The 23732-nt window shown below is 42.3% G+C and overlaps 1 protein-coding gene across 2 annotated transcripts in view; it reads right to left on the bottom strand.

The window, feature by feature from the left end:
- DPYS (dihydropyrimidinase) overlaps positions 1-23214 on the bottom strand; it is an 81689-nt gene extending 58475 nt beyond the window's left edge. For both annotated transcript variants that reach the window (XM_074353226.1, XM_074353225.1), the window contains exons 1-4: positions 22855-23214; positions 7478-7636; positions 2785-2964; positions 1329-1518 (exon numbers count right to left, since the gene is read on the bottom strand). In XM_074353226.1, coding sequence (XP_074209327.1) covers positions 1329-1518; positions 2785-2964; positions 7478-7636; positions 22855-23118 — 793 coding nt within the window. In that variant the 5' untranslated portion in view covers positions 23119-23214. The remainder of the gene's footprint in view (positions 1-1328; positions 1519-2784; positions 2965-7477; positions 7637-22854) is intronic.
- Between the last annotated feature and the right edge of the window lie 518 nt (positions 23215-23732).

Raw genomic sequence — 23732 nt, forward strand, 5'->3', positions numbered from 1 at the left:
CTGCTCCTAATGGAATTCTATCCCCATGCAAAATACTCAAGATCAAGAAACTGTTTCCTGACAGAACTGTCAAAATCATAGCTTTCTGGTGGGTTAAGACTGACCTTTTCTGCTGATTTTGCTGTTTCTTAAATCATTACTGACATTATGGACCTGACTGACAGGCTAGAGGACATGGTACACGACTTACAGAGCAAATTAGAGAAAACCAATTTCACAGCGCTAGCAATAGCGCCATCTAGTGGCGAAACCTAAGGCTATGACTTCAAAATTGCAGTACAGATTCTTTTTGAAGTGTTGCACTGCACTCTTATACTGAATTATACTATATATGAGGGGAAAAGCAACTAGAAATGGTTGGTAGTAAGACCTTATCAACGCCTGTGTGAAACAGGTGTTACTCTTAGTACAAGATACTGATATACTGTATTCAAAAATGCATTTAGCTTGCACAAAATCTTTATTGAATCTTCAAGCAAAAAGAAATAATCTTGAAAAAATTTATCTTTAGTGTCAATTACAGACATGCCAAATCTATTGTCTTATTTTTTAAATCCATATTATAAAATGCAGCCAGTTTCAGTTTACACAAACAAACAAACGTCCAGGATGGTTTATAAGATTATTTCTGATTATCCGAGTTCCTGAGAGTGGACTGATGGAAACCATTTGCACATCCCAGCGGGGAGGGGTGGGGGTTGAATCACCGAATGAAATTCACCTTATTTCTTTTTCATCCTTTTTTCCAGTACTGGCCAATGAATGAAATTATTTCCTTGCTCAATTCTTATAAAAAAACAGGAGAAAAAGAAACATCTTTTCTTTTAAAATGACGATTTACATATTAAATTAAAGTGAGGCAATTAAGCAATTTGGAGTAGAAATAAATTTGCTTCTAAAATCTTAAAATAATTGTCATACAAGTACTAGTTGGATAATTGCTTCAATTGTGCCAGCACCCAAGTTGCTCTGAGACAAATCAGTTAGATTCAAAAGAAATTTGTTGAGCACCTTCTATGTGCCCTGCACAAGCCTGACTGGGGTATTGAGAGGACTAGTGGAGGTGCCTAAGACACAGGGAAGCTTCTTAAAAGTTCTCTGGAGAGTTTGCAATTAGTGGTATGAAGGGCAGAGCCATGGCTGCAGGAGGGCAAAAACAGACAGGTGTGCAAAAGCCTGGGAGGAAAACAGAAAGGATACTGATAAAAGAAGGAGGAAGAAAAGTTGTGGAAATTCACGGGCAACTCTTCCCTAAGCAAAAGCAGAGGATGCAGGTATTTTATCTTACGAGTACTGAGCCAGAAGTGAGGGCACCGCTCAGGAATTACCGTCTCTCCTGGCGTCTGCGATCACCTTTGCCGCGGACTTGCTCATCACGTGCACGACGTAGAGGGGGCAGTTCACGGCGCTGGCTATGGTGATGGCTCTCAGCGTGGCTTCCGCCTCCACTGCTTCTGGGCGGCACAGCTCGTGGCCCTCGGGACCTGTGATCCCCAGTGCCAGCATCTTCTTCACTCCCTAAACAGGCAACAGCAACATACACCCGTGTGAGAAAGGTTTACTAATGACAAACCTCATAATTCTGTTGTGAAATGAATACACTGTCAGGCTTTTATTTCAGGTCTGATAGGTAGAGGTGTGTGTGTGTGAACATGTGTGTATACACAGTGTATGTATTTGGTAAAAATAATTTAATGCCCTGATAGCATATGTTAATTTTTCATACACAGATTTCACAATAAAGTTATTTTGACTGAAACGGTGAAAAAGATAGGAGGTCTGTTCTAATCACATTCTTTGAAGAGCAGTGCCCACAATTAAGACTTATTATTGGTTCATAACAAACAAAGGAAGGCAGAAGATTCTAGTCCCCCATATTAGATCTTTGTTGAAGTGACTCATGGTATCACGTAGTTAGTTCTACTTTTTACTGATTCATACTCTTCACTGCCCTCTCCCCCAACCCACGGAATGATATTAGACCGGTTATTTCCCCTCTCCAAAAATGTTATTTCTTCCTTACAAAAAGGAAAGTCAAGACTCAGAGGGTCAGAATGACTTGCCGAGTGTCACCCAGCTGGGAAGTGGAGGAGTCCAGTTTAAACCCCAGTCTGTCCAGTTTACAGCTCATGCTGTCCTACTATGACCCCCACCCCCACCCCACCGTGGCCTCCTGGCCACGGGGCCTCCATCTCACTGACTGTAATGGGAACTGAGCCCAGGGAGAGAGAAAGATCAGCTAATACACAAGGTAAGAGACAGCTCTCTAAATCTTGCAGGGCTGTACCCTTTGGGCATTAATTATGGAGCTAACATGAGAGATAAATATTATCTAGGTTCCTCCAGAGCACCTTTTAATACCCAGTGTCTGAAAAGAGTGAGGCTTTAAGCAGCTACCTAATGTACTGCTTAAGTCATCAGACTATACTAATGTCTACACTTGGGCATTCTGAACCAGTAGCTCGAGCTACTTAAATTTAAATTAAAAAGGGGGGCTGCTGGGGACACACACACAAAATTGTGTTTTTAGAATAAATCTTGTTTGAGATCTAATAGCTAGTTTGAAAAAGGGAACTCCTCATTCAAAGGCACACAACCACCGAAAAAAAACAGAGCAGGGAAGCAGGTCATTTGAGTCAAACGTTTCCAAGCCATGGAAAATCAGTTTCTGAATTTCCATTCTTCCAATCCGTTACATGAATTTATCTACTTGGGGTCAATCATCTTCACCTTAAGTTATGGCCATTGTCACTTCTGCGGAAGCTCTGCAAGGCAACTGCTTACCTCTGCAATTAGGTCTCCATTTTCTGCGTGAACTTGAGCGATTGCGCCAATTTCCTTGCACCGAGAGAAGGCCGCGTACAGCTCCATATCTCTCACCATGTACAGATCTTTGTAGGCCATAAACATCTTGAAAGAGTTCACACCTTTATCTTGGGTAAGGATTTTCATTTCTTCTTTAACCTAAAAGGGCACAGGAACCACAACAAAATGTCACTCTTTAAAGACAGTATCAGCATTCTCCAAGATGTTGCACTCAGAAGAAAACTAAGTAAAATAGGGACATCAGTTGAAGTCCAGAAGAATGTCATTAAGGCCACGATCTTTCCCCTAGGTTAGACCTCAGATGAACTGCTGTTGCTACGATACTTTTAAATCATGAAAGAGTTAGTAGTTTCCCCCGCCAAATACTTCATTTCTATACTGAGATAGGAAATTCTCAGCATCTCTCTCTAGAGGGGAAGAAATTATTCTAGAACATGAAAACAAAGCCATTTGGCAGCAACAGAAGCAATCACGTCTCTAAAAGGAATCAAAGTTTTTGTGAAGTAAGGGTTTGGGCTCAAATCTGAAACCCACAGGAAGAGTCTGGAGACAGAGGAAGAAGAAGATGTAGACTGACCCACTGGCAGCTCCTGGGAAGTGAGAGACTTGGACCAGTCAGAATCCTCAGGAGCCGTCTGGGTTGCAACTAAAAGGTTCTGATAATAATTCCAATGTGTGGGTGACTGGAGGGTGCAGGGGTGGTTCCCCTACACCGCAAGGCAGTACTCCTGACACCAGCCAGGTGTCCTAAAATGCAACTCGAGTTTGACACTGTCTCCCAGGAGACTGCACCAGGTTCCACAGGTTAAGGGTTCAGTCCTGTGGGGCGTCCAGGTTGTCACCAAAATCAGTGGTTCCCACAACCCCTTTCTCAGGTTCCATTAATTTGCTAGGGCAGCTCATAGAACTCAGAGAAGCATTTTACTTCCTGGATTACTGGTTTATAAAAGGATATAATAAAGGATACAGACAAACATCCGGATGGAAGAGATGAGTCATAGGGTATGGAGAAAGGGCACGAAGTTTCAGTGCCCTTACTGAGAGCACCACCCTCCCCCAAATTTCCACTCAGTCACCATCCTGGATGCCCTCCAAATCCTACTCTTTTAGGTTTTTGTGGAGGCTTCATTACACAGCCATGGGCAATTGATCCAACCTCCAGCCCCTCTTCCCTCCCTGGAGGTCAGTTGGGTAGGACTGAAATTTTCAACCCTCTAATCACACAGTTGGCTCCTGGGTCAACCAGCTCCCATCCTTAGGGTCCAAAAGTCACCTCTTTAACATAATAAAAGACACCATTGTTGCTCTCATCACTCAGGAAATTCTGAGGGTTTTAGGAGCTCTGTGCCAGAAATGGGGACAAAGACCAAACATACATTTCTTATTATAATTCATAATATCACACCAGTGGTAAGGGCAAGTTAAGATGAAGACCAGCTTAGTAATTGCCCTTGAGGTCCAATTCTAGGTCTAAACAACGACTACCAACTTCAATGGAAAAGCCAGAGGATTTGACCAAATAAAAAACTGCTTGAATTTCTACATGTTAAATACACACACAAATTAAAAAAACATATAAATATAAAATAAAATATAAAACAAAAATATATAACAAAACATAAAATATATAACCAGCATAGGAGTATTGCTCTTAGTTATAAAACATGAATGAGTTATTGCTGTTTTATCTTGAAAAGAAAAACCCTAACATTCCAAGTAAAAATGTTACTTATAGTTCAGACAGTAAATACAAATGACTAATACACATGGGAAAAAATGTTAACCTTCCTGCTGATTAATAAGGGCAAAATAAAACAACGAGATTTCTCCTACTGAATCAGCAAAGTTTAAAAATGACACTATCACATGCTAAGTTACTCGCTTCCGTCACTATTTATTTCCTTATTAATTCTCCTTACTTTTCTCCATGGTGCCTTATCACCTGGCATGTAACATATTTACCTATTGATGGTTTGCCTGCCCAGTAGACTTTCAGCCCCATGGGAGCAGGGGATTTGTCCTAGAACGGTACCTGGTGCGTCGTGGCCCCTCAATAACTATTTGTTGAATGAATAAATGAATGAATGAATATATATAGGAAAAGGAACAGAAAAAAACATCAAAATGTTGAGAATGGTCATTACTGAAATGATGGAGTTAGTGCCAAGATAACGCTGGGTCACAACAGCAAGGGTAGAACTTGGTATACTGCGCCTCGTTTCTTTAAACTTCTCTGTAAGTTCAGATTTTCTACCGTGAGCCTATTATTTTTATCGTCAGAAAAAATGCTTCAAACATGGTTAGACTATTCACATGATGGGATTCCCAACGTGAATTCTGATCTGCGTTGCTCCGATGAAACACCTGTTGCTGCCTGAGTAGAAGATCCTTTCTGAAGGTGGCCTCATGAAACACCCCTGTCACCCACATCCTTACGCACGGTAAGTCCCACTAGCCTCCTCTCGGGCGAAGTAGGTTAAGCCTTGCTGTTTCGAAAGTGCGGGAGCTGAACCAGAACGTCAGCATCACCCGGGAGCTGGCTAGAGATGCAGAACCTCAAGCCCTGCCCCAGACGGTGTGCCCCCCAAATTCATATGTCGAAGTCCTAAACCCCAGTATGAAATGGGACCTTATTTGTGTAAAAAGTAATAATAAACAGAACCTCAAGCAAGTCGAGTCGGGAGACCAGCAGGGGGAGCTCTCACACCCTGCATCCACAGCCCCGCCCAAGAGGAAGAAGAGACTCCTCTCCTTTCCTGGCAAGGACTGTCAGTAAGAAATCATGGACTCGGTTTACTACAGCCCTCCCAACTTCCCTTCCCCTCTACGCAAGCATTCTCCTTCCCTTGCTGTGTGGGAACTTGCACATGGCTCACCATGGTTGCAGACCCTGAACTGCAATTCTCTGCTGGTCCCGAATAAACCCATCTTTGCTGGAGAAATATTTGGCAGTCTATTTGTTTCAGGTCAATATTTGGAAACAGGGGCACTGCAGATGTAATTAATTAAGATGAGGTCATTAGCATGGACTAGAATTCAGTATGACTGGTGTCTTTATAAAAGGGGGAGATTTGGACACAGACATACACACAGGAGAACACCCCGTGAAGATGGAAGGAGAGATTGGGGTGATGCTTCCACAAATCAAGGAACACCAGAGGCTATCAGCAAACCACCAGCATCTGTGAGAGGCCTAACAGGTATTTCTCCTCCACTCTGTCAGCAGGAGCCAGCACCCTGACCTCAGATTTTTAGCTTCCAGAACTGTGAGATGACACATTTCTATTGTTTAAGCCCCACCCCCGAGTCTGTAGTTCTTTGTTACAGCAGCCCTAGCAAACAGATACACTTCCTGAACATAATCTGTATTTTAACAATACTCACCAGGCCATCATTTGCATATTAAAGTGTGAGAAACACTGGTAAGGGCAGTATCTTCACCTCTGCTCTTTTTATAGAATAAGCAAGGGAGGAAGGGAGGAAGGAAAGAAGGGAGAGAGAGAGGAAGGATGGGAGGGAGGGAAGAAGGCAGGCAGGAAGCCCCTAGAAGAGATCAGAGGCCTCATTTAGAATGACATTTTTGGAGAAAAGTTAACTTTTTCTGTGGACTATGAACCTTGCTATTACATTTGCTGAATTATCTGTTAAAGACTGATTACTTGTTTTATATTAACTTGGTGTCCAAAGCCCAATTTTTAGGGGGAAGCAGGGACACAAGTTACATGGTAAATTCCAATAAAGTCACTCCTGTGAGCCCTTTCTGGCAAAAAAAAAAATTCTGAATTAGGTTCAATGTGGAAAAACATGTTATTTAAATCACAAGTAAAAATTTCTTCCAAAGTACACATATGTGTTTTCATGGGAAGAAATAAACATATTTAAACATCTCTCAAAACTCTCTTCTATCCGCATCATGTTATCATTTCTGCCGTGGCCTAAATACTCAGAGATCTGGAAGGCTGCCGAAGCTCTGTTCTGGAATGACTCGCCCAGGTGTTGCTCTCAGCAGAGCAGTGCTGGAAGCCCTCGGGGTTAGCACACAGCTGGGAGAAGGCCTTGAAAACATGCCTGGTCTGTCCCTTCTTGGTTTTTCTCCAGATATTAAAAATATTTCTAACTGAAGTTCTAATCGGTGGGAAAAGACTGCTTAAAAGTGTCTGGAGATGTTGAAGTTGAGAAGTTCAGTACTTTTAAAAATTACATTGAAAGGGGTGGAAACAGCTCAGTGGCAGAGTGCATGCTCAGCATGCACAAGGTCCTGGGTTCAATCCCCAGTGCGTCCATTAAAAAAAAATTTAATAAATAAACCTAATTACCTCACCCCCCCCCAAATTTTTTAATTACATTGAAAGTATTTACAACCCATGAATTAAATATTAAGAAAGGCTATTGTTAATGAGTAGAACCTACCATCTTTATATGCTTATTTATCTATTTTTTTTTAGTTTTCTAAATTGATAATACTTCACTGGATTCAAAATTCACACGGGACAAAAGGATATGCACCAGAAAGTCTTTCCTCCAATTCCGACTTTCAGGAAGCCATCAACATCACCAATTTCTTGTGTTTTGACATTGATTGTTTCTTGATCTTGCACAGAGCAAGGGCTAAGGGACTAAATGGAAGAAACTGGACCCCCCGGTGATTCACCTGTTCACTCCACCATGTCACCGCCACATGAAGGCTGTAGTCACAGCAGACTTTGGGATCCGCCCAGCCTCGCCAGGTCTCGAAGGCCTCGAGGAGGGAGTGGCCTTTGTGAGGAATGGCAAAGTCGATGATCATGGTGGTGCCTCCTGCCAGGGCAGCCTGGAATCACAAGAGGGTTTCAACAGGTTAGGCATCAGTTTTCTGGTTAAGTCATTTATCTCCTTGAATGATAACCATTTGTAAGTACTTGGGCACCACTTGGACTTGATGGGTCCGGGAAATTGCACCAAAATGCTGCCTGTCCAAAAGATCTAGAGAGACATGAACAGACTTTCCATCAATTAAAGTTTGATGTATTAGAAATGCTGGAATTGCTTCTGTAAAAAGAATGGCATGTCTCATGAAATAAAAAGGGCTCTGACCCAAAGGAAACAGTGAGGGCTGTAAAGGAAAACCAAAACAGAAAAATGGAGAAAATTCAAAAATGTTTCTTCTCAAGAAAACTATATTCATCATTGTAAACTTCATTTCATTAGAATCAGTCATGGTCAATTGTATCTCTACCTACCCTGTGTTCCACGCAGACTCCTGGGAGACAGATTCCCACGATTTCCCACCTCACCTTCATGCCCACAACCAACTGGTGACACTTTAATCTATTCTTGATTCTCAACTGTCCTAACCCATCTCCAATGCTCTGGTCTTGGAGTGTCAACCTTATCTAGATCTTTATGTCCCCAGTTTTGTTCCTACTTTGTTCAATACAAACCCCTTACTGCAACTACAAGGATGTTTCCAAGCACAAATGTGACCCCTTGGCTCCAAGACTTAAAACTGAATGCTTCTCACTGACTCTGGAATAGCGTTTAATCCTCTTCACATGGTCTACAAGGCCCTGCAAGATCTGCCTTGATCCTTCTATCTTCCTTGGCATATTACACTGTTATATTATGACTGAATTAAAAACTAAGTTATTAAATCAAATGTCTTTGACTAATTATTGAAATTGATTTTATTTAAACTAAGATTATGAGATGGTTAAGTATATTTTTAAAAAAAAATTTTTTTTTTTTTGCAAGGGGGAGGTAATTAGGTTTATTTATTTATTTGTTTGTTTTTTCTTTTCCAATGGAGGTAACTGGGGATTGAACCCAGGACCTCCTGCATGCAAAGCGTGTGCTCTATCACTTGAGCTATACCCTCCCCCCGATTAAGTGTATTTTTAACTGCTATATTCAAACAATGTAGGTAAAGAAAAAACAAAGGCAGAGGTATATTAGTGCACTGGTTAAAGGCACCAACCAAAGAGGCGTATTGGTTCCAGGCACAACTCAGATTCGGCCCTTATCAGCTATGGTATTCTGAGCAATTCCTTAATTCCTTCCTTCCTTCCCTCCTCCCTCCCTTCCTCCCTCCCTCCCTTCCTTCTATCCTTCCTTCTCTTCTTCCTTCTCTCCTTCCTTCCATTTTAATTCGTTTGTTCATTCCTTCTTTGTACAGTATTGTTAACTCTACTCATTCTGTATTAAACTCCTAGAACATACACACAGAACATCTTACAACTGGAAGTCTGTGTCCTTTGATCAGCAACTCCCCCTTCCCCAGGCCCTGGCAACCACCATTCTACTCTTGGTTTCTTTGAGTTCAGTTTTTAGATTCCACATATAAGTGAGATTATATCATATTTGGGTTTCTCTGTCTGACTTTTTTCACTTAGCATCATGTCCTCAAGGTCCATCCATGTTCTCACCAATGGCAGGATTTCCCTCTTTCTGAATAATATTCCATTGTGTATATGCACCACATTTCCTTCATCCAGTCATTCATAGGTGGACACGTTACTCATTTTCATATCTTGACTAATGTGGATAATCCTGCAATGAACATGGGAGCGCAGACAGCAATTTCTTCACCTCTGTGTGCATTTGATTTCTTACCTGTAAACTCAGGACAGTAACGGAACCTAAACTATAGGGTGGTTAGGAGGATTAAACTGAGGTCATGTATATAAAGTGCTTAATACCATGTCTGACTCATAGTAAGTGCTTATAAGGTTCACCTCATAATATGTGATGAGCTTTTGTATCACTGCTTTAGAATTAGGCATTTTCCCACTTTTCATAGGGAAGCTCATCTCACCACCAAAACGTGGTCATGTTACAACAAGGAAGGGAGTGCCACCAGCTTCTCCGCCAGGTCTGTGCCCCCACCCCCTCCCCTCACTGCCCCCCAGACACACCGAGGGCTCCCAGGTCCCCCCTGCTACACTAGCGCTATTCTCTCTCCTTGTTCTTGCTTATTTTTCCTAAAGTCACTTGCTCCAGTTCAACACTTTTTGCTCTCAAAAATCTCATTTTTTATACTGGATCGCTATCTTTAGATAACAGTTGCCTTATTCATGCTAAAACAGTACATATTTGCATCTCTTAAGAAATCCCTGTTGGTATAATGACAACACCAGAAAAAATTCCTCTGGCTCCATATTTTTATTTGAACGCAGATTAATCTTTCCACCTTCTTCCTTCTAAACCGTCTTCCTACGGATATCCCTTGAGGATGAAGGGTATTGTTCTAATAGAAAGTGCTGTTAATTTAAGTGTTAGAAGAAAGTCCTTTTTTTAGTGTCTACTGAACCAGAAAATCAAGCTTAAAGAGCAATTCTCTCCATATTAAAAGTTTATCGCATGCAGGATGTGGGGAAGCTAGATACTGCTGATGGAAATATAAATCAAGTGGTGCAGCCACTTGGGAAAATAGTTGGCAGTTCCTCCAAGAGTTACCATATGACTCAGCAATCCCCCTCCTGGGTGGACACCCAGGGGAAATGAAAACATGTCCACACAAAGACGTGTGCACAAATATCCAGAGCAGCATCTTCCATAATGATCAAGAAGCGGCAGCAACCCAAATGTCCATCTACGGATGAATGGATAAAAAAATGTGTTGCAGTCATACAATGGGATATCATTTGGCCAAAACAAGTAATTAAGTTCTGATACATGCTACAACTTGGATGAACCTTGAAAACATGACAAGAAGTGAAAGAAGCCAATCACAAAAAAATCACATATTATGTGGTCCCACTATATGAAAGGTCCAGAAGAGACAAATCCATGGAGACAGCAAGTGGAACAGTGGTTGTGGGGCTGGGGCGGGGTGGTGCTGGGGAAATTTGGGGTGATAGCTAAAGGGTATGGGGCTTTTTTTCGGGGATAGAAAAATATTCCAGAATTGATTGCAGGGATGGTTGCACAACTCTGGGAATATACTAAAAAACCATTGAGCTGTACATTTTAAATAGATGAATGGTACTGCATGTGAATTACATCTTAACATAATTATTACCAAAAAAGTCTACCACATATAAGCCATTACATGGAGTGAGTGGGGTGGAAGGACACACAAAAAATCAGACAAAGATTCTGCGCTTGAGGTGTTTATAGTCTAGGGGGAAGACAGAAAGGTGCACCAACGATTATACTCAGTAAAATACTCAGTGTAATAACAAGAAGCAAGTATATTTCCATAGTTAATATAGTATAGAAATTGCTAAAGGGAAGTAAAAATTGCTGTGCTCCCTAGAAGAGGTGCAGGGAGAAGACTCCTGGGAATTCAGAGGAGGGAAACAGATCAGAGGAGGCTGGGATTTGAATCAGCATTAGGACGTCCACGTGAAGTTGCTAAAGGATAATTACACCTAGCTTTCAGTACGTGCTTATTCTGTGCCAGGAACTATTCTGACATTCTAAGTGTTTTAACCCCCTCACCGGCTCTGCGGCAGGTAGTATTGTTACTTCCATTTTAGAGTCGAGGAAACTGAGAACAGCACCATTAAATAGCCCCCAAACCTCACAGCCAGCGAACAGCAAGGGTAGGGCTGGAACCAGGCCCTCAGGCTGCACGGCCTGTGCTTTCAGGGACAGCCAACAACAGGGGGAAGCGCAGAAAAAGGCCCGGGAGGAAGAATCAGCAGAAAAGTGGGAAAGAGCAGAATGTATATGCAGAACAGGAACAGACTCACAGAGAGAAGAAACTTGCGGTTACCAAAGGAGAGAAGGAAGGGGGAGGGACAAATTAGGGGTACAGGATGAAGAGATACAAACTACTAGGTATAAAATAGATAACCTAGAAGGATATGCTGTAGAGCACAGGAAATTATAGCCACTATCTTGCAATAACCTATAATGGAGTTAATTTGCAAAAATACTGAATCACTATGCTGTACACCTGAAACTAATGTAGTACTGTAAATCAACTACACTTCAGTTAAAACAGAAAAGATGACTTGGGACATGTGGAATGATGGTTCCCAGAGGAAGGCAGGGCAGTGGCTGTCTGCAGGGTGACAGGAGAGCGTGGGGTGACACAGAGGGTGGCAGACGAGGGGACGGAGGGTGGGCAGCAGATCTGGCGTTCAGAGGGGCATGATCTCTGTGCAGAGCGCCCTGAGTGTGAGGTGCTTGGGCACACGTCCACGTTGGGTATTTGCAGATGGAGAGAAATGCAGCCCTGAGGCTAAAGAGTGCTCAAGGGCAGGAGAAAGACATGGCAGTCAGCTTGGAGAGGATGCCAGAGGGGTCCTGAGGTCACTGGAAATGACTACAGAGAGAGACGTAAGACTTGATAACACGAACCACAGTAACACATTCTGGAACATTCCAACATTCAGCAAGGAAACAAAACTACTGAGCCAGGATGGAACATTTACAGTGGCTGTTTCTGGGAGGCGTGCTTACAGGTCGTTTTAATTTTCCTCTAGTTAAATTTTATTTTTCAGTTATTGCTAAATTTTCTTTTCTTTTTAAAAAAATGTTTTATTTATTTATCTTATTATTGTATTTTTTAATTTTGGTGGGGCGAGTAGGAAGGGAGATAATTAAGTTTAGTTTTAGAGGAGGTCCCAAGGATTGAATACAGGATCTCATGCATGCTAAGCATGCGCTCTACCACTTGAGTTATACCTTCCCCTCCATTGCTAAATTTTCTATAACAAAGCGTAACCTTTATAAGAGGGAAAAAATAAAAATTTTACGTATTATATGACACAAATATATATACGTATGTATATATATACATATATATGATATAAATCAATGTATGCCATATAAATTAATAGATGGACTTTGATGGGCTTCTTATGAGACAGAAGATGTGATGGTCAAATGAGCACTTTTTTTTTTAAACTACAGCAAATTGAAATTCCTGGGACTACAATTTGAAAGCTCATGAATAAGGACGCATCACAAATGCTCCACCTCCCTGATGAACCAGGGGCAGGAAAGGAGCAGCCACCTGACTTTTTTGATTCTTCTAGTTCTGTTTCTCCTCCCTGCTCTTCCTCCTTCTCCTCGCCCTCAAAATGGGAACAAATCTAGCAAAACCGTAGTGCCTGGGAGAGGACAGCTGGGGCTAGAGTGGGTGGTGGATGAAAAAACGGAACCTGCCTTTTCCGAAATCATCGGGGTGTCGTTATCCATCCACTTGCCTCAGGGATCCTGGCTGCTACCCTGGGCCCTGGCGAACAGCGGCCAGACATGACCTGTGCCCCAGCCTCCTGTGAACCCTTCTTTCTCCTGCCTCTTCGGTTCTCTCTGGTCACCCAGGGTCCTTTGGCTGCCCAAGTTATCTCAAATCCCTGAATTTTATTCCAAGGTCTGAAACGTTCCCTTCTTTCCACTGGATCCAGGGAGCCCTGTGCCAGGGCTGCAGTTCTGCAATCCCAGTTAGAGCAGATCCCCCTCCTCCGGGTGTGAAGGAGACCAGCCCCTCCCAGGAAGTATCTGCCTCTTGAAGGAAGAGCTTGTTCAAATGCCCAGCCTGGGGCTAAGCATCTTATACACATTAGCTCATTGAATGAAGTCTTGCGACAGCCCTGAGAGGTAGAAATTGCTTTTCTTATTTTATACTTGAGGATACTGAGGCTCAGAGACTCAAATGACTGTCCAGGGGCACACAGCAGGTAAATTCTCATTGGTCACTTGGAGGAGAATACAACTTTAAGCAGGTCTTATATTCAGCCTATTCTGGGCCTCAGTCCCATGCAGGCCATTTCCGCTTATCCCATCTTCCATTTAGGGTGACTTGATTTCCAGCCTGTTGTCCCAGGTCCTCAGTGAATCACTACTTGGAGAAATGCATAGGTTGATAAAATGAATCAAGAACTTAAGAAACCCAAAGCCATACAAAACAAAACAAATCCCATCAAACTATGAATTGTAAATTCAGAAATGAAACACAATCTTATTAAGCTCACGTGATGTTCATCACTGCGACAACTGCCACTGAAATAACGTGACCTAAAAAGAGTTACAAGGAAGGGCCCTGTGTTAGTGCTTCTTCGCCTGCACACACCTATCATCCATGGGATAATTAACATGCAGCAAACCAGCTCATCAGAACATCACTTTCCTAGTTTACCCTGGATATTTTCAGCATCCACTGAACTGTTTTTAACATCGCATGCTTCTGGATTCACTTCACAAAATGTACACCAGGATCAACACTTGAAGAATGAAGAGAGGTTAAGGGAGGCAGAACCAGTAAAGGGTGAAAGGTTCTTTCACATTTTTATACCAAACCTAACTGCTTCCTTTGTGTTTACTGCTGATGGAGTTCACTCCACTTTTATTTGTCAGTTAGCCAAACAAAATGCATTTACCTTCTCTAATCTTGGCTCATAAATCAATCCTTTCAACTCCTAATTACCTTAGCTGTTCTCCCTTGAAAACCTTCCAATTTATCTAAAATCTTCTTTTGAGGGGAGGAGAGGATGTGCTGTCTCAGGTGCAAATGTGACAGAACATAAATCGGGATAAACTCTAACCAACAGTGGGGGTCATAATATCACATAACACAAGATTGTATTGAAGAATGTATTAGGTTGCAAATCGTCAGTGAAAGCACCTAAGGGGAGGGGAGGTTCTAACTCAGTGGTAGAATGCCTGCTTGGAATGCACAAGGTGCCAGGTTCAATCTCCAGGACCTCCATTAAATAAATTAAAAATAAATAAATAAATAAACCTAATTACCTCTCCCTAAAAAGAAAAAAATTAAAAAAAAAAAAGAAATCATCCCAAGCATTTTCTTCCTTTTTATGGGGTCACGGAATTTTCATTTCTAAGCTCATCCTGGAAAAAGTGACTTTGTTTCACTAAAGTGTATCACAGGACCTGCTCAACCCAAACAAAACAAAAAGAAATCCAATGATACATTGGAGCCTTAGGGAGAAAAACACTTGGCTGAATTTTCAGCTTTCTCATAGTCACTAAGACTTATGAAAACAAACTTCATGATCCCAATTTATGTTCCAACTCCAGAAGCAAATCCAGTTTTGTAAAGATGTCCTCCACAAGGCCTCTGCACACTGGTCTCCTCGCCTCCCCAAGTGTGAAATATTAATCATACCATCACCCATCCGACTGGGCAAACCACAGACTCGAGAGCCACCCTTGACGTCTACCTCTCTTCCCGACATCACCAAATCCAATCCATCAGCAACAAGTCCCCTGTGCTCTCTGCCAGGCAGCCTCCTACGTACTCCGTGAGTCTCCACACTTCCTGCCCCTGCACCTGCACTGCCCAGTGCCACCTTCATCTTCCGACTGCGCTAGAGCAGGTAGCCTCTTCATTGTCACCTCACCCCCAGCCATGCTGGCCACTTCTAATCTTCTGTTGATTTCCCTCTGCTTTTAGGATAAAGGAAAAACAATGATTATACAGCCCATGAAGACCTACATGATCTGAGTTCCTTTCCATCTCAGAGAGATGTATCACCCACGTTCTCTCCCAGTCCCCTCCTCTACCAAGTCCAGTGACTCTTGGCCCTCGCTGCACGCTGGCATGGCCAAGGGAACTTCCATCCCGTCCTCCAGAGATTCTGATTCAGTTAATGTAGTTTCATCCCCAAATGCCCTGTGCCTGTTACAGTGCCTGATACCTACATATTCTTTCATGTTTAAGGGATAAAGGAGGAGAGACCAATGGATTTCCCCCAGAAATTAAGAGATGAAATAATTAGGATGGTTCACTTTTCCAATAGCAAAGTGGGAAAGCTGGGCATATTCATGTGAGATTTCATTTCTCAAAAATATAGCCAGTTCTGGCCACGTGGTTTCTGAGATCCTTCTATGAAAATGTTCATGGAATACAGACTCTGACCACATTTGAAAGCTGAATGCTCCGTTCTGTCCCAAGCACGTTACCCAATCAGTGTTAATTAGGACTTTTAACAAAACAGAATTATAGTCCATTTCTCTATCTGTGCCTCCAATAATGTCCTGTTTTAAAAAGTGATTACAGTTTGTTTTATTTTAAGCTTTTAAGTGTGAACAGATCCTCAGGGCTCAGGAACTCATGACTATCACTGTAACATGCAATTTCTGTTAGATGCAACGAAATGTAAATGAAAAGTTAAAGTGTCCTCCCTCAGTTGTTACTTGACACGTGAAAAGAATTAGCGCACAGCGGTGTTGAGTAGCAGGCTCTGGGCAGTTGCTGAAGCCCACTTACCAGAAACACAGCCCAGTGATGCCAGCAATTATGACTGGTTACTTAGCACAAGGGAAAATGCCAGATTGCAAGTGTTCATTCTGAAACAGTCACAAAGGGTCAAGTCTACAAGTCCAAAAGTCCGTGGTACATACTTTATTATTAAAGCAAGATAAATTAGAGCCCATATACCTGTAGTCTGTGTGCCCTTGAGAACAAAGACCATGGTTTTCATCTCAAAAACCCCAGCTAGCGTGCCTGGCACTTAGTGGGTTTCCAAGAACTATTTGCTGACTGAATTAATGGAACCTAACCATCAGCTTGAAAATCCCTTAGCTTAGGGTTATTCCATATTAGAGGGCAGTGATGGGCTCCAGCATATGTTTTTATGGCATAAAAATCATTTTGCACTGAAGGCATTTGAGAATAAGCTTTTTATCCCCCCTCCCCGAATTCCCTTGTCTGCCTGAGAGCAGAGCCTCTCAAAAGAATTCAATTGTCATAAATCCCCTTCCAGGAAGATGATTCTTACCACCTGAGACTAGAAGCCCGCACCACACCTAAATAGACTTTGTCATCAAACCCCATCATCGTCTATTCTCCTAAGAGCCCATTGGTCTTTCCTAAAAGTCATTTGTTTTCCCATAAGTGTCCTTTCCATCCGCTTCCCCCACACCAGCTTCTCCTATTAAGAAGTCATTTATTTTCCCATTAGTGCCCTTCTCTCCCTCCTTTTCCCTTGTTAAGGTGGTACAGAAGCCCCAGATTCTTTTTTTATTGAAGTATAGCTGATTTACCACGTTGTGTTAGTTTCTGGTGCACAGCATAGTGATTTAGTTATACATAGATATATATTCTTTTTCATTATAGGTCATTTGTAAGGCATTGAATACAGTTCCCTGTGCTGTACAATAGAATCATGTTGTTTATCTATTTTACATACAATAGTTTGTATCTAGAAGTCCAAAACTCTAACTGCCTCCTTAAATCACGTTTTTCTGTGAACTTGTGCTGAATGTACATGAATTTTAAAAATCTATCTTTAAAAAATTTATTAAAGGTTATTACAAGATATGGAACATAGTTCCCTGTGCTATACAGAAGAAACTTAAAAAAAATCTATTTTTATATATATATATAGGCTAACATTTGTAAATCTCAAACTCCCAAATCTATCCCTTCCCACCCCCTTTCTCCAGTAACCATAAAATTGTTTACTATGTCTGCGAGTCTGTTTCTGTTTTGTAGATGAGTTGATAGTTTTGGTTTTTTTTTAAATTAAAATCCATTAAAAAGGAGGTGGGAGGGATATGTCTCAGCGGTAGAGCGCGGGTGCTTAGCATGCACGAGGCTCTGGGTTCAATCCCCAGTACCTCCATTAAAAAAAAATCTATCTTTTCTCTTGCTAATCTGTCTTTTGTCATTTTAATTTTTAGGTCCCCAAACACTAAACCTAAGAGGTTAGAGGAAAAGTTCTTCCTTCCTGACAGCAACGGCAAGGAAACCTTAATTCCTGACCACCTCCATCAGATGCTGAAAACACTCAATCCAGGTAAATGAGGGAGGAAACAGCAGTGGAAGGGAGAAGCACAGAGCACTCAAGTATGAAAACTAACAGAAGGAAGGCAAGCCCCAGATTCTGCACAGTTGAGTGAAAGGGTTCCTAACACATAATACACCCTCAATAGGGCCAAAGCCCTATTAAATAGCAAGTGGTTTCAAATTAATCTTTGAGATGGTTTTATTTTCTCCCTCTGATTAGTCCAAAAATAAACTCTGTAATCAGTAAACAGCCACTGAAGGAAATCATCGAATTATATGCTCTCACAGCTGGAACATGCAGGCTATTAACCCAAGAACGTTCAAAGCTCAGACTCACAAGCAATTAAAGAAATTCTCGTTTAAAAACATTAAGAAATTCTATGTTTTTCCTATTAAATTGCCATAGATTTTTTTTTAAGTCGATATCCACAATCAGCTAGGATGCAGTGAGATGGAAATTAGAATGTATTGCTGGTGGAAGCACAACCTGAAGCACAATCTGGATGTATGTGTTAAACTTCTTTAAGATGTAGCTAACACTCACTGGCTCAGGCCGGAGGGGTGATTTCTTGGTCAGTCATCAAGAATCTGAGTGTGATTTACATCCCAGCTTTGTTATGCACAAGCAAAAAAAAAAGCTAGAAACCACCAAAATGTCCAACATGAACAAAATGAGAAACAGGATGAAAAATGGGTGGAGGGCTTGCAGGGAAGGATAAACTTGGGCACCTGAAGCCTGAGGTGCCTTAGGGACATCCAAGTTGAGGATGTGCGGGACATCCGCAGAGAGGCAGAAATGGAAGCCTGATGCGGAAGAGATACCAAGACCAGAGAGAATGATCTGGAACTCAGCCTTGGAGAGAACAAGAGGCCACGGAAATCACGTTCTCTGACAGCAGTGAACGTCGTGCAGAAAGATTCAAAGAACAAGGCTGATTCCAAAGGGCATGCACAATTTAGTAGAAGGAAAAATGTGTGTATGTGCCCCGCAAAAAGAAAAAAAATCTGACAGTGCTAAAGGCAAAATGTTGAAATTATAGGTCATTTAGGTATTATTTTTCTTCATACTCTTCCATATTTTCCTTTTTTTAAAAAGAAAGCAGTTTCTTCAACTAATACATGTTAAGCGACTACACTGCTCTAGCATTTTCTTGAATGATGAATATGTACATATTTTTTCATTACTTTAAAACATATCTTTTAATCGAAGTTGTTCTATCGCCTTGCTTAACAGATAAGGAAATGCCGACAATCCCAAGAGAAGAACTGACTTGCCCAAGGTCACACAGTCGGCCCACCACAGCTTCTGAAACCCATCCTGGAGCTCTGGCAAACAACAGAGAAAGGGACTTGGTCTGCAACCAAGTTTTCTGAATCTTAGCTCTTCTACAAGGTGAGGAAGGGCTATAAATACAACCACAAATGTGTACTTAATCATACACCTTCCAGTGCCTTATTATAGGTAATCACCTCAATGGCATTTCACCAAAAAGTTTCAGAGCAAAGTATAATTTTCTTTCTTGATAATTTTGAGGACTTTTTGTCCTTTACAGAAAAAAATGTTCCACATTTTCCCAGTTTTTAAAAAGTAATCCTTTTGCCAGCTACTGATGCTGCCAGGTTTCTAACGTTGAGTGCACCCCCTCCAAGCTACATATATGTCTGAATACAAATATATATATTTGAAAACTGGCCGAGCTTTTGTAATTCACCCTCTTATCACAGGATGTACTAAAAGCAAAGTCATAATTCCTTCAAGTTTATCTAATTTGCAATACCAATTTGAATAAAAAAAATCCCATTGTCTTTCCTCTCAGATATTGAATTATTGGAAGACCACTGTATATCTAGCATAGACCAACAAAATGAAATATGATTCTTTAAAGCAGAATGTTATTTCCATTAGTTACATCAGATGGAAAGCTTTTACCTGTAATTAAGTAAATCAATTCTAATATTTAAACCAACCTCTGGCATGAGTTCGATTTCCAAAATATGTAACCTTTGGTTGACCTATATTTCATTTTTTTAAATTGGGCTCTATCACAACCTAGTGATCAATACACACAATACCACAAACATTATCCCTTCTATTTGTCAGATATTATACACGATCAGCCTGGTGCCTGCAGAAAGTATACAGCTATTGGTCTAACCTTTTGGGCCCATCTCCTGAAAGCATGATATATCATTCTTACTCCATGGCTTTCTGTACTTAAGGTACCCATTTCTGCACCCTTAGAGATGATGTGGCTATAAATGCATGCACAAATGTCTCACAAACCTACTCCCTGTGATGAGTGTTTACTTTGACAATCTTAACTGCCTCCAGCGTTGGGAAGGTGAGGGGCTACTGTATTTCTTAAGGATGCTTTTGCTCTGCCTTTGAGAAAAGACATTGCACAGTAACATGGACTTTACTTACACAACTTTCTCATCCACCTACTGCCACGCTGACAAATCTAAACATTAGATGCTTTTTTCAATAGTCATTTCAGAAGGGAAAACGATCAAGTAGGTAAGAGCTCTAGGGATGTCAGGTAGTCCTGAATTTGAAGAGCCACCCTGCCACTTACTAGGTGTGCACCTTTGGGCAAGTGACTTATATTTCAGTTTCCTCAATTGCAAAGAGCAGGTAACAGTACCTGGGATGGTTGGAAGCCAATGCACAGCTTAGCACAGCGCCTAGTATACAGAAGGGACTTGACCAAGTAAATGTTAGTTAACAGCATTCATAAGATGTTTTTCAAATTTAGTCATATAATATGACCAACATTTGCACAAGACTTCTTTGTCCCTGTTTCCCCAAATCAGAAACTCTACCAGCACTGCCTTGGGAATTACTGGGAAGACTCTGGAAAAGGAGGCAAAATAACTCCATAATACCCGTCCTTCACAACTCAGGCCAATACTTTAATACTCAGGTTTATCTGTATTTACTTGTCTGGTTCCCTTTTATGGTGCCTCATCTGTTTAGGGGATAGGGGAGATCAAGTGGGTATCTCCTGGGATCCAACCAACCAATTTTGAAGTAGACTTTTGCAATTTAGCCCTTTTGCAAGTACTGTTTAATTTTCAACCTGAACTTAGTCTTTGCTAAATCTTTGACCTTATCTCTAAGCATATCATTTTCTGCGTGTGATCCTAAGCTCATGAAAAACATGTTTTTGTTAAATGTTTGACAACTTAAGTATAGAAATGCCTAGAGATTCAACCTGTGAATAAGTTCTTCCAAATGCTGACAACATTATATGCTACAAAAACTTGCCTTCTAAGTATGGAATTGTGAGTCTCTCCACACTGGAATCCCAGAATGGAACAAGAACAGATAGAAAACTAAGAACCACCTGCCAGGGTCTTGGGGTATGCACAGATAATCTTAAGAAAGAGAAGGAATGTCCCTTCCCCCAACATTCCAACCCTTCTTATTGAGTGCTTCATCTGGAACCCTGATGAGAGAAAGGGAAATAATGAAGGAGAAATGCTGCTGGTGAGCCTGGCGACTCACCGTAGCAATAGCAGCTCCCTACTTGCTGAATGCAGGTGTCAGTGCAATGCCCTGTCATCAGCAATGCACTCAGTTAATGATGAGTCTATGATAATAGAAAGTGCAAGTACTATAACTGAATACAACACGTTACAAAATATCACATACAAGTACACACACTCAGACACACATGTGCAGTGCAACCTCAATGTAAAATAAAGCATATTAAAACCATAACAATACACCAAAACACTGGTTGTCATTAAGTGGGAGATTATAGGTAACACTTTTCCTTCTGCTTTCCTATTATTTTTTCTAATTTTCTATAATCATGTATTGCTTGATAGCTAATAAATGTATTTAAAATGTCAAAATAAATGCATTAACATTTAGCAAATTTCACATTTTAGCAAAAGAGAAAAATGAATGCTCTTCAAAACAGCTCTTTGCTACAAAAGACTTTGACCATTGCCCTGATGATAAAGGTTGATAATTAGTAACTAGGAGGAAACTTAGCAAATGTTGGCGTGAGCAGCCTACCCCAGGTCCATCTGTCTGCATCAAATTGTTCTTTTTTCCCATTAAACTTTGTGGTCAATCAGAGAGGATTGGGGAATGTGGAGCAGCAGAGGTGTAGGGAGAGGAAAACTGTTAGAAATCAGTAGGCTAAACAATGTATCGTAAAAACTGCTCTGAAAGTTTGCACAGTCCGTACCGGAACTAAATAGCCTGATTTGTTCACACGCATCAAGGTGTGGCCCGCTAGGAAAAACCCGCATATCCCTGAGTAAGAGCTTAGACCTTGAAGATCTCAATACTTGCACTTTGGAAGGAGCCGTTTCTCTCACCGAAGTCCAAACGCAAGTCTCAAGGAGAGTGCGGGTTTGGCTTCACCAGAAGAGCTATGTGAAGTTTTAACTTTATGTTCCTGTAAGGCTGCCCTGTTCATCTTCTATCTTGTTTTCTGGAGCTTTGGAGATACATTTAAGGTTATTCTCATAGACTGAGCCTCCAGGCCTTTATGTCTAGAGAAACCCAAGCCTGCCTCACCTGACCATCTGTGATCTGATCTTCCTACGCCATCAGGGTTTTTGTTTTCTTTTTTCCTGTTGGCCGGTGGAAGTAAACATTGTGGACATGGTGCGCTCATCCCCATCACCCACCGTGCACTGCTAATTTCTGAGTCAAGGCAGTAACGACTAGGTGAATGGATTTCTCATTTGGTTTTGGCTGGGGATGGAAGATGAGGAGAAATGGCTGTTAGTGCCGGCTTAACCAAGAGTCTATAGGCAGGGGGATAAATTGGGAGTTCGAGATTTGTAGATACTAAGTACTATATATAAAATAAACAAGTTTCTACTGTATAGCACAGGGAACTATATTCAATATCTTGTAGTAATCTATAATGAGAAAGACTATGAAAACAAATATATGCATGTACAAGTATGGCTGAAACATTATGCTGTGCACCAGAAATTGAGGCAACATTATAAACTGACTACACTTCAATTTGTTTAAAAGTCTACAGTTATTTTGGAAGACTTGTGAACTTCCACAGAACACCAATGAAAATGTCGGGGAGGGGATTGGCGGGGACTGTACAGAAATGAAGGTAAGGGAATAATAGGTTGCCTTAAACTTGTCAAATTATCCAAGGAGGGGATAGGGGGCGTCTTGGCCAAAGCCGGGCTGATGTCGCCGAGGAGGGGCACCTGGAGGAAGGGAGCTCGGCGTGGGGCCTCAGTCCCGCTCGGGTCCCTGCGGCTCCCGCCCTCTCAGCCCTTCTCCGCGCGGCGCAGACGCGAGCTGGCCTGACCGGCCCCCGACCCCCGACCCGCGGGGCAGCCGGCGAGGGCGGTACCTTGGTGCCCTGGTAGAAGTCGTCGATGGACCGCGAGCCCATGAAGGGGAACTGCATGTGCGTGTGCGTGTCGATGCCGCCGGGCAGGACCAGCTTGCCGGCTGCGTCGAGGACCCGCAGCCCCGAGGGCGCGCCCCCGGGCGGCAGCAGGTCGCGCCCGAGCGCCCGTACCACGCCGTCCTCCACCAGGACGTCCGCCACCTGCGAGAAGTCGTCGTTGACCACGCGCCCCCCGCGGATCAGGAGCCGCGACGGCGCCGCCATGGCGAGGGGAGCAGGCGCTGCGGGCGGCGCGCGGGGCCGGACGGGGCAAGCGGGGTCGCGCTCCCTCAAGCTGCCCGGGGACCGCCCACAGGGTCCGGCTCGGGGATTATCAAGCGGCCGCGGGGTGGCGGCTCCACCCCCCCAGGGCGGGGCCTGCGCCGAGAGGCGGGGGCAGAGCCGGAGGTCAGCGCGCTTCAGACCCCAAAAGTTCTGCCGCCCTGAATCCAGGTACATCCAGGTCGTAGTCATTGGAAGGGGAAAATCTTAGAGCTTTAAAGGTGAGGGACGTTTGTCTTCCTTTAAGAAAGGGAACAGAAATCCACCTCATCTCTTCCCTTTATAAAGACTGTCTCTACCAAAATGCAGAGAGTCCGAGAGAGAGAGAAAAAGGAAAGGAGGGAGAGACAGAGAGACACCACCAGCAACAATTAAAATGCCCACGCCAGGGAGAACCCACTTAAGCTGGATTTCCTTTTAAATATTCTTAACTATGTGAGGAGCAGGTCATCACACGATACCAGTAACGGCAGACACAGAACAGGAAAATTCGCAGTGAAATAGTTAATCAATTTTTAAACTCAAATGATTGGGTATCAACTACTCTCCAGGTTTCA

The sequence above is a fragment of the Camelus bactrianus genome, chromosome 25, assembly GCF_048773025.1.
Source record: "Camelus bactrianus isolate YW-2024 breed Bactrian camel chromosome 25, ASM4877302v1, whole genome shotgun sequence".
NCBI lineage: Eukaryota > Metazoa > Chordata > Mammalia > Artiodactyla > Camelidae > Camelus > Camelus bactrianus.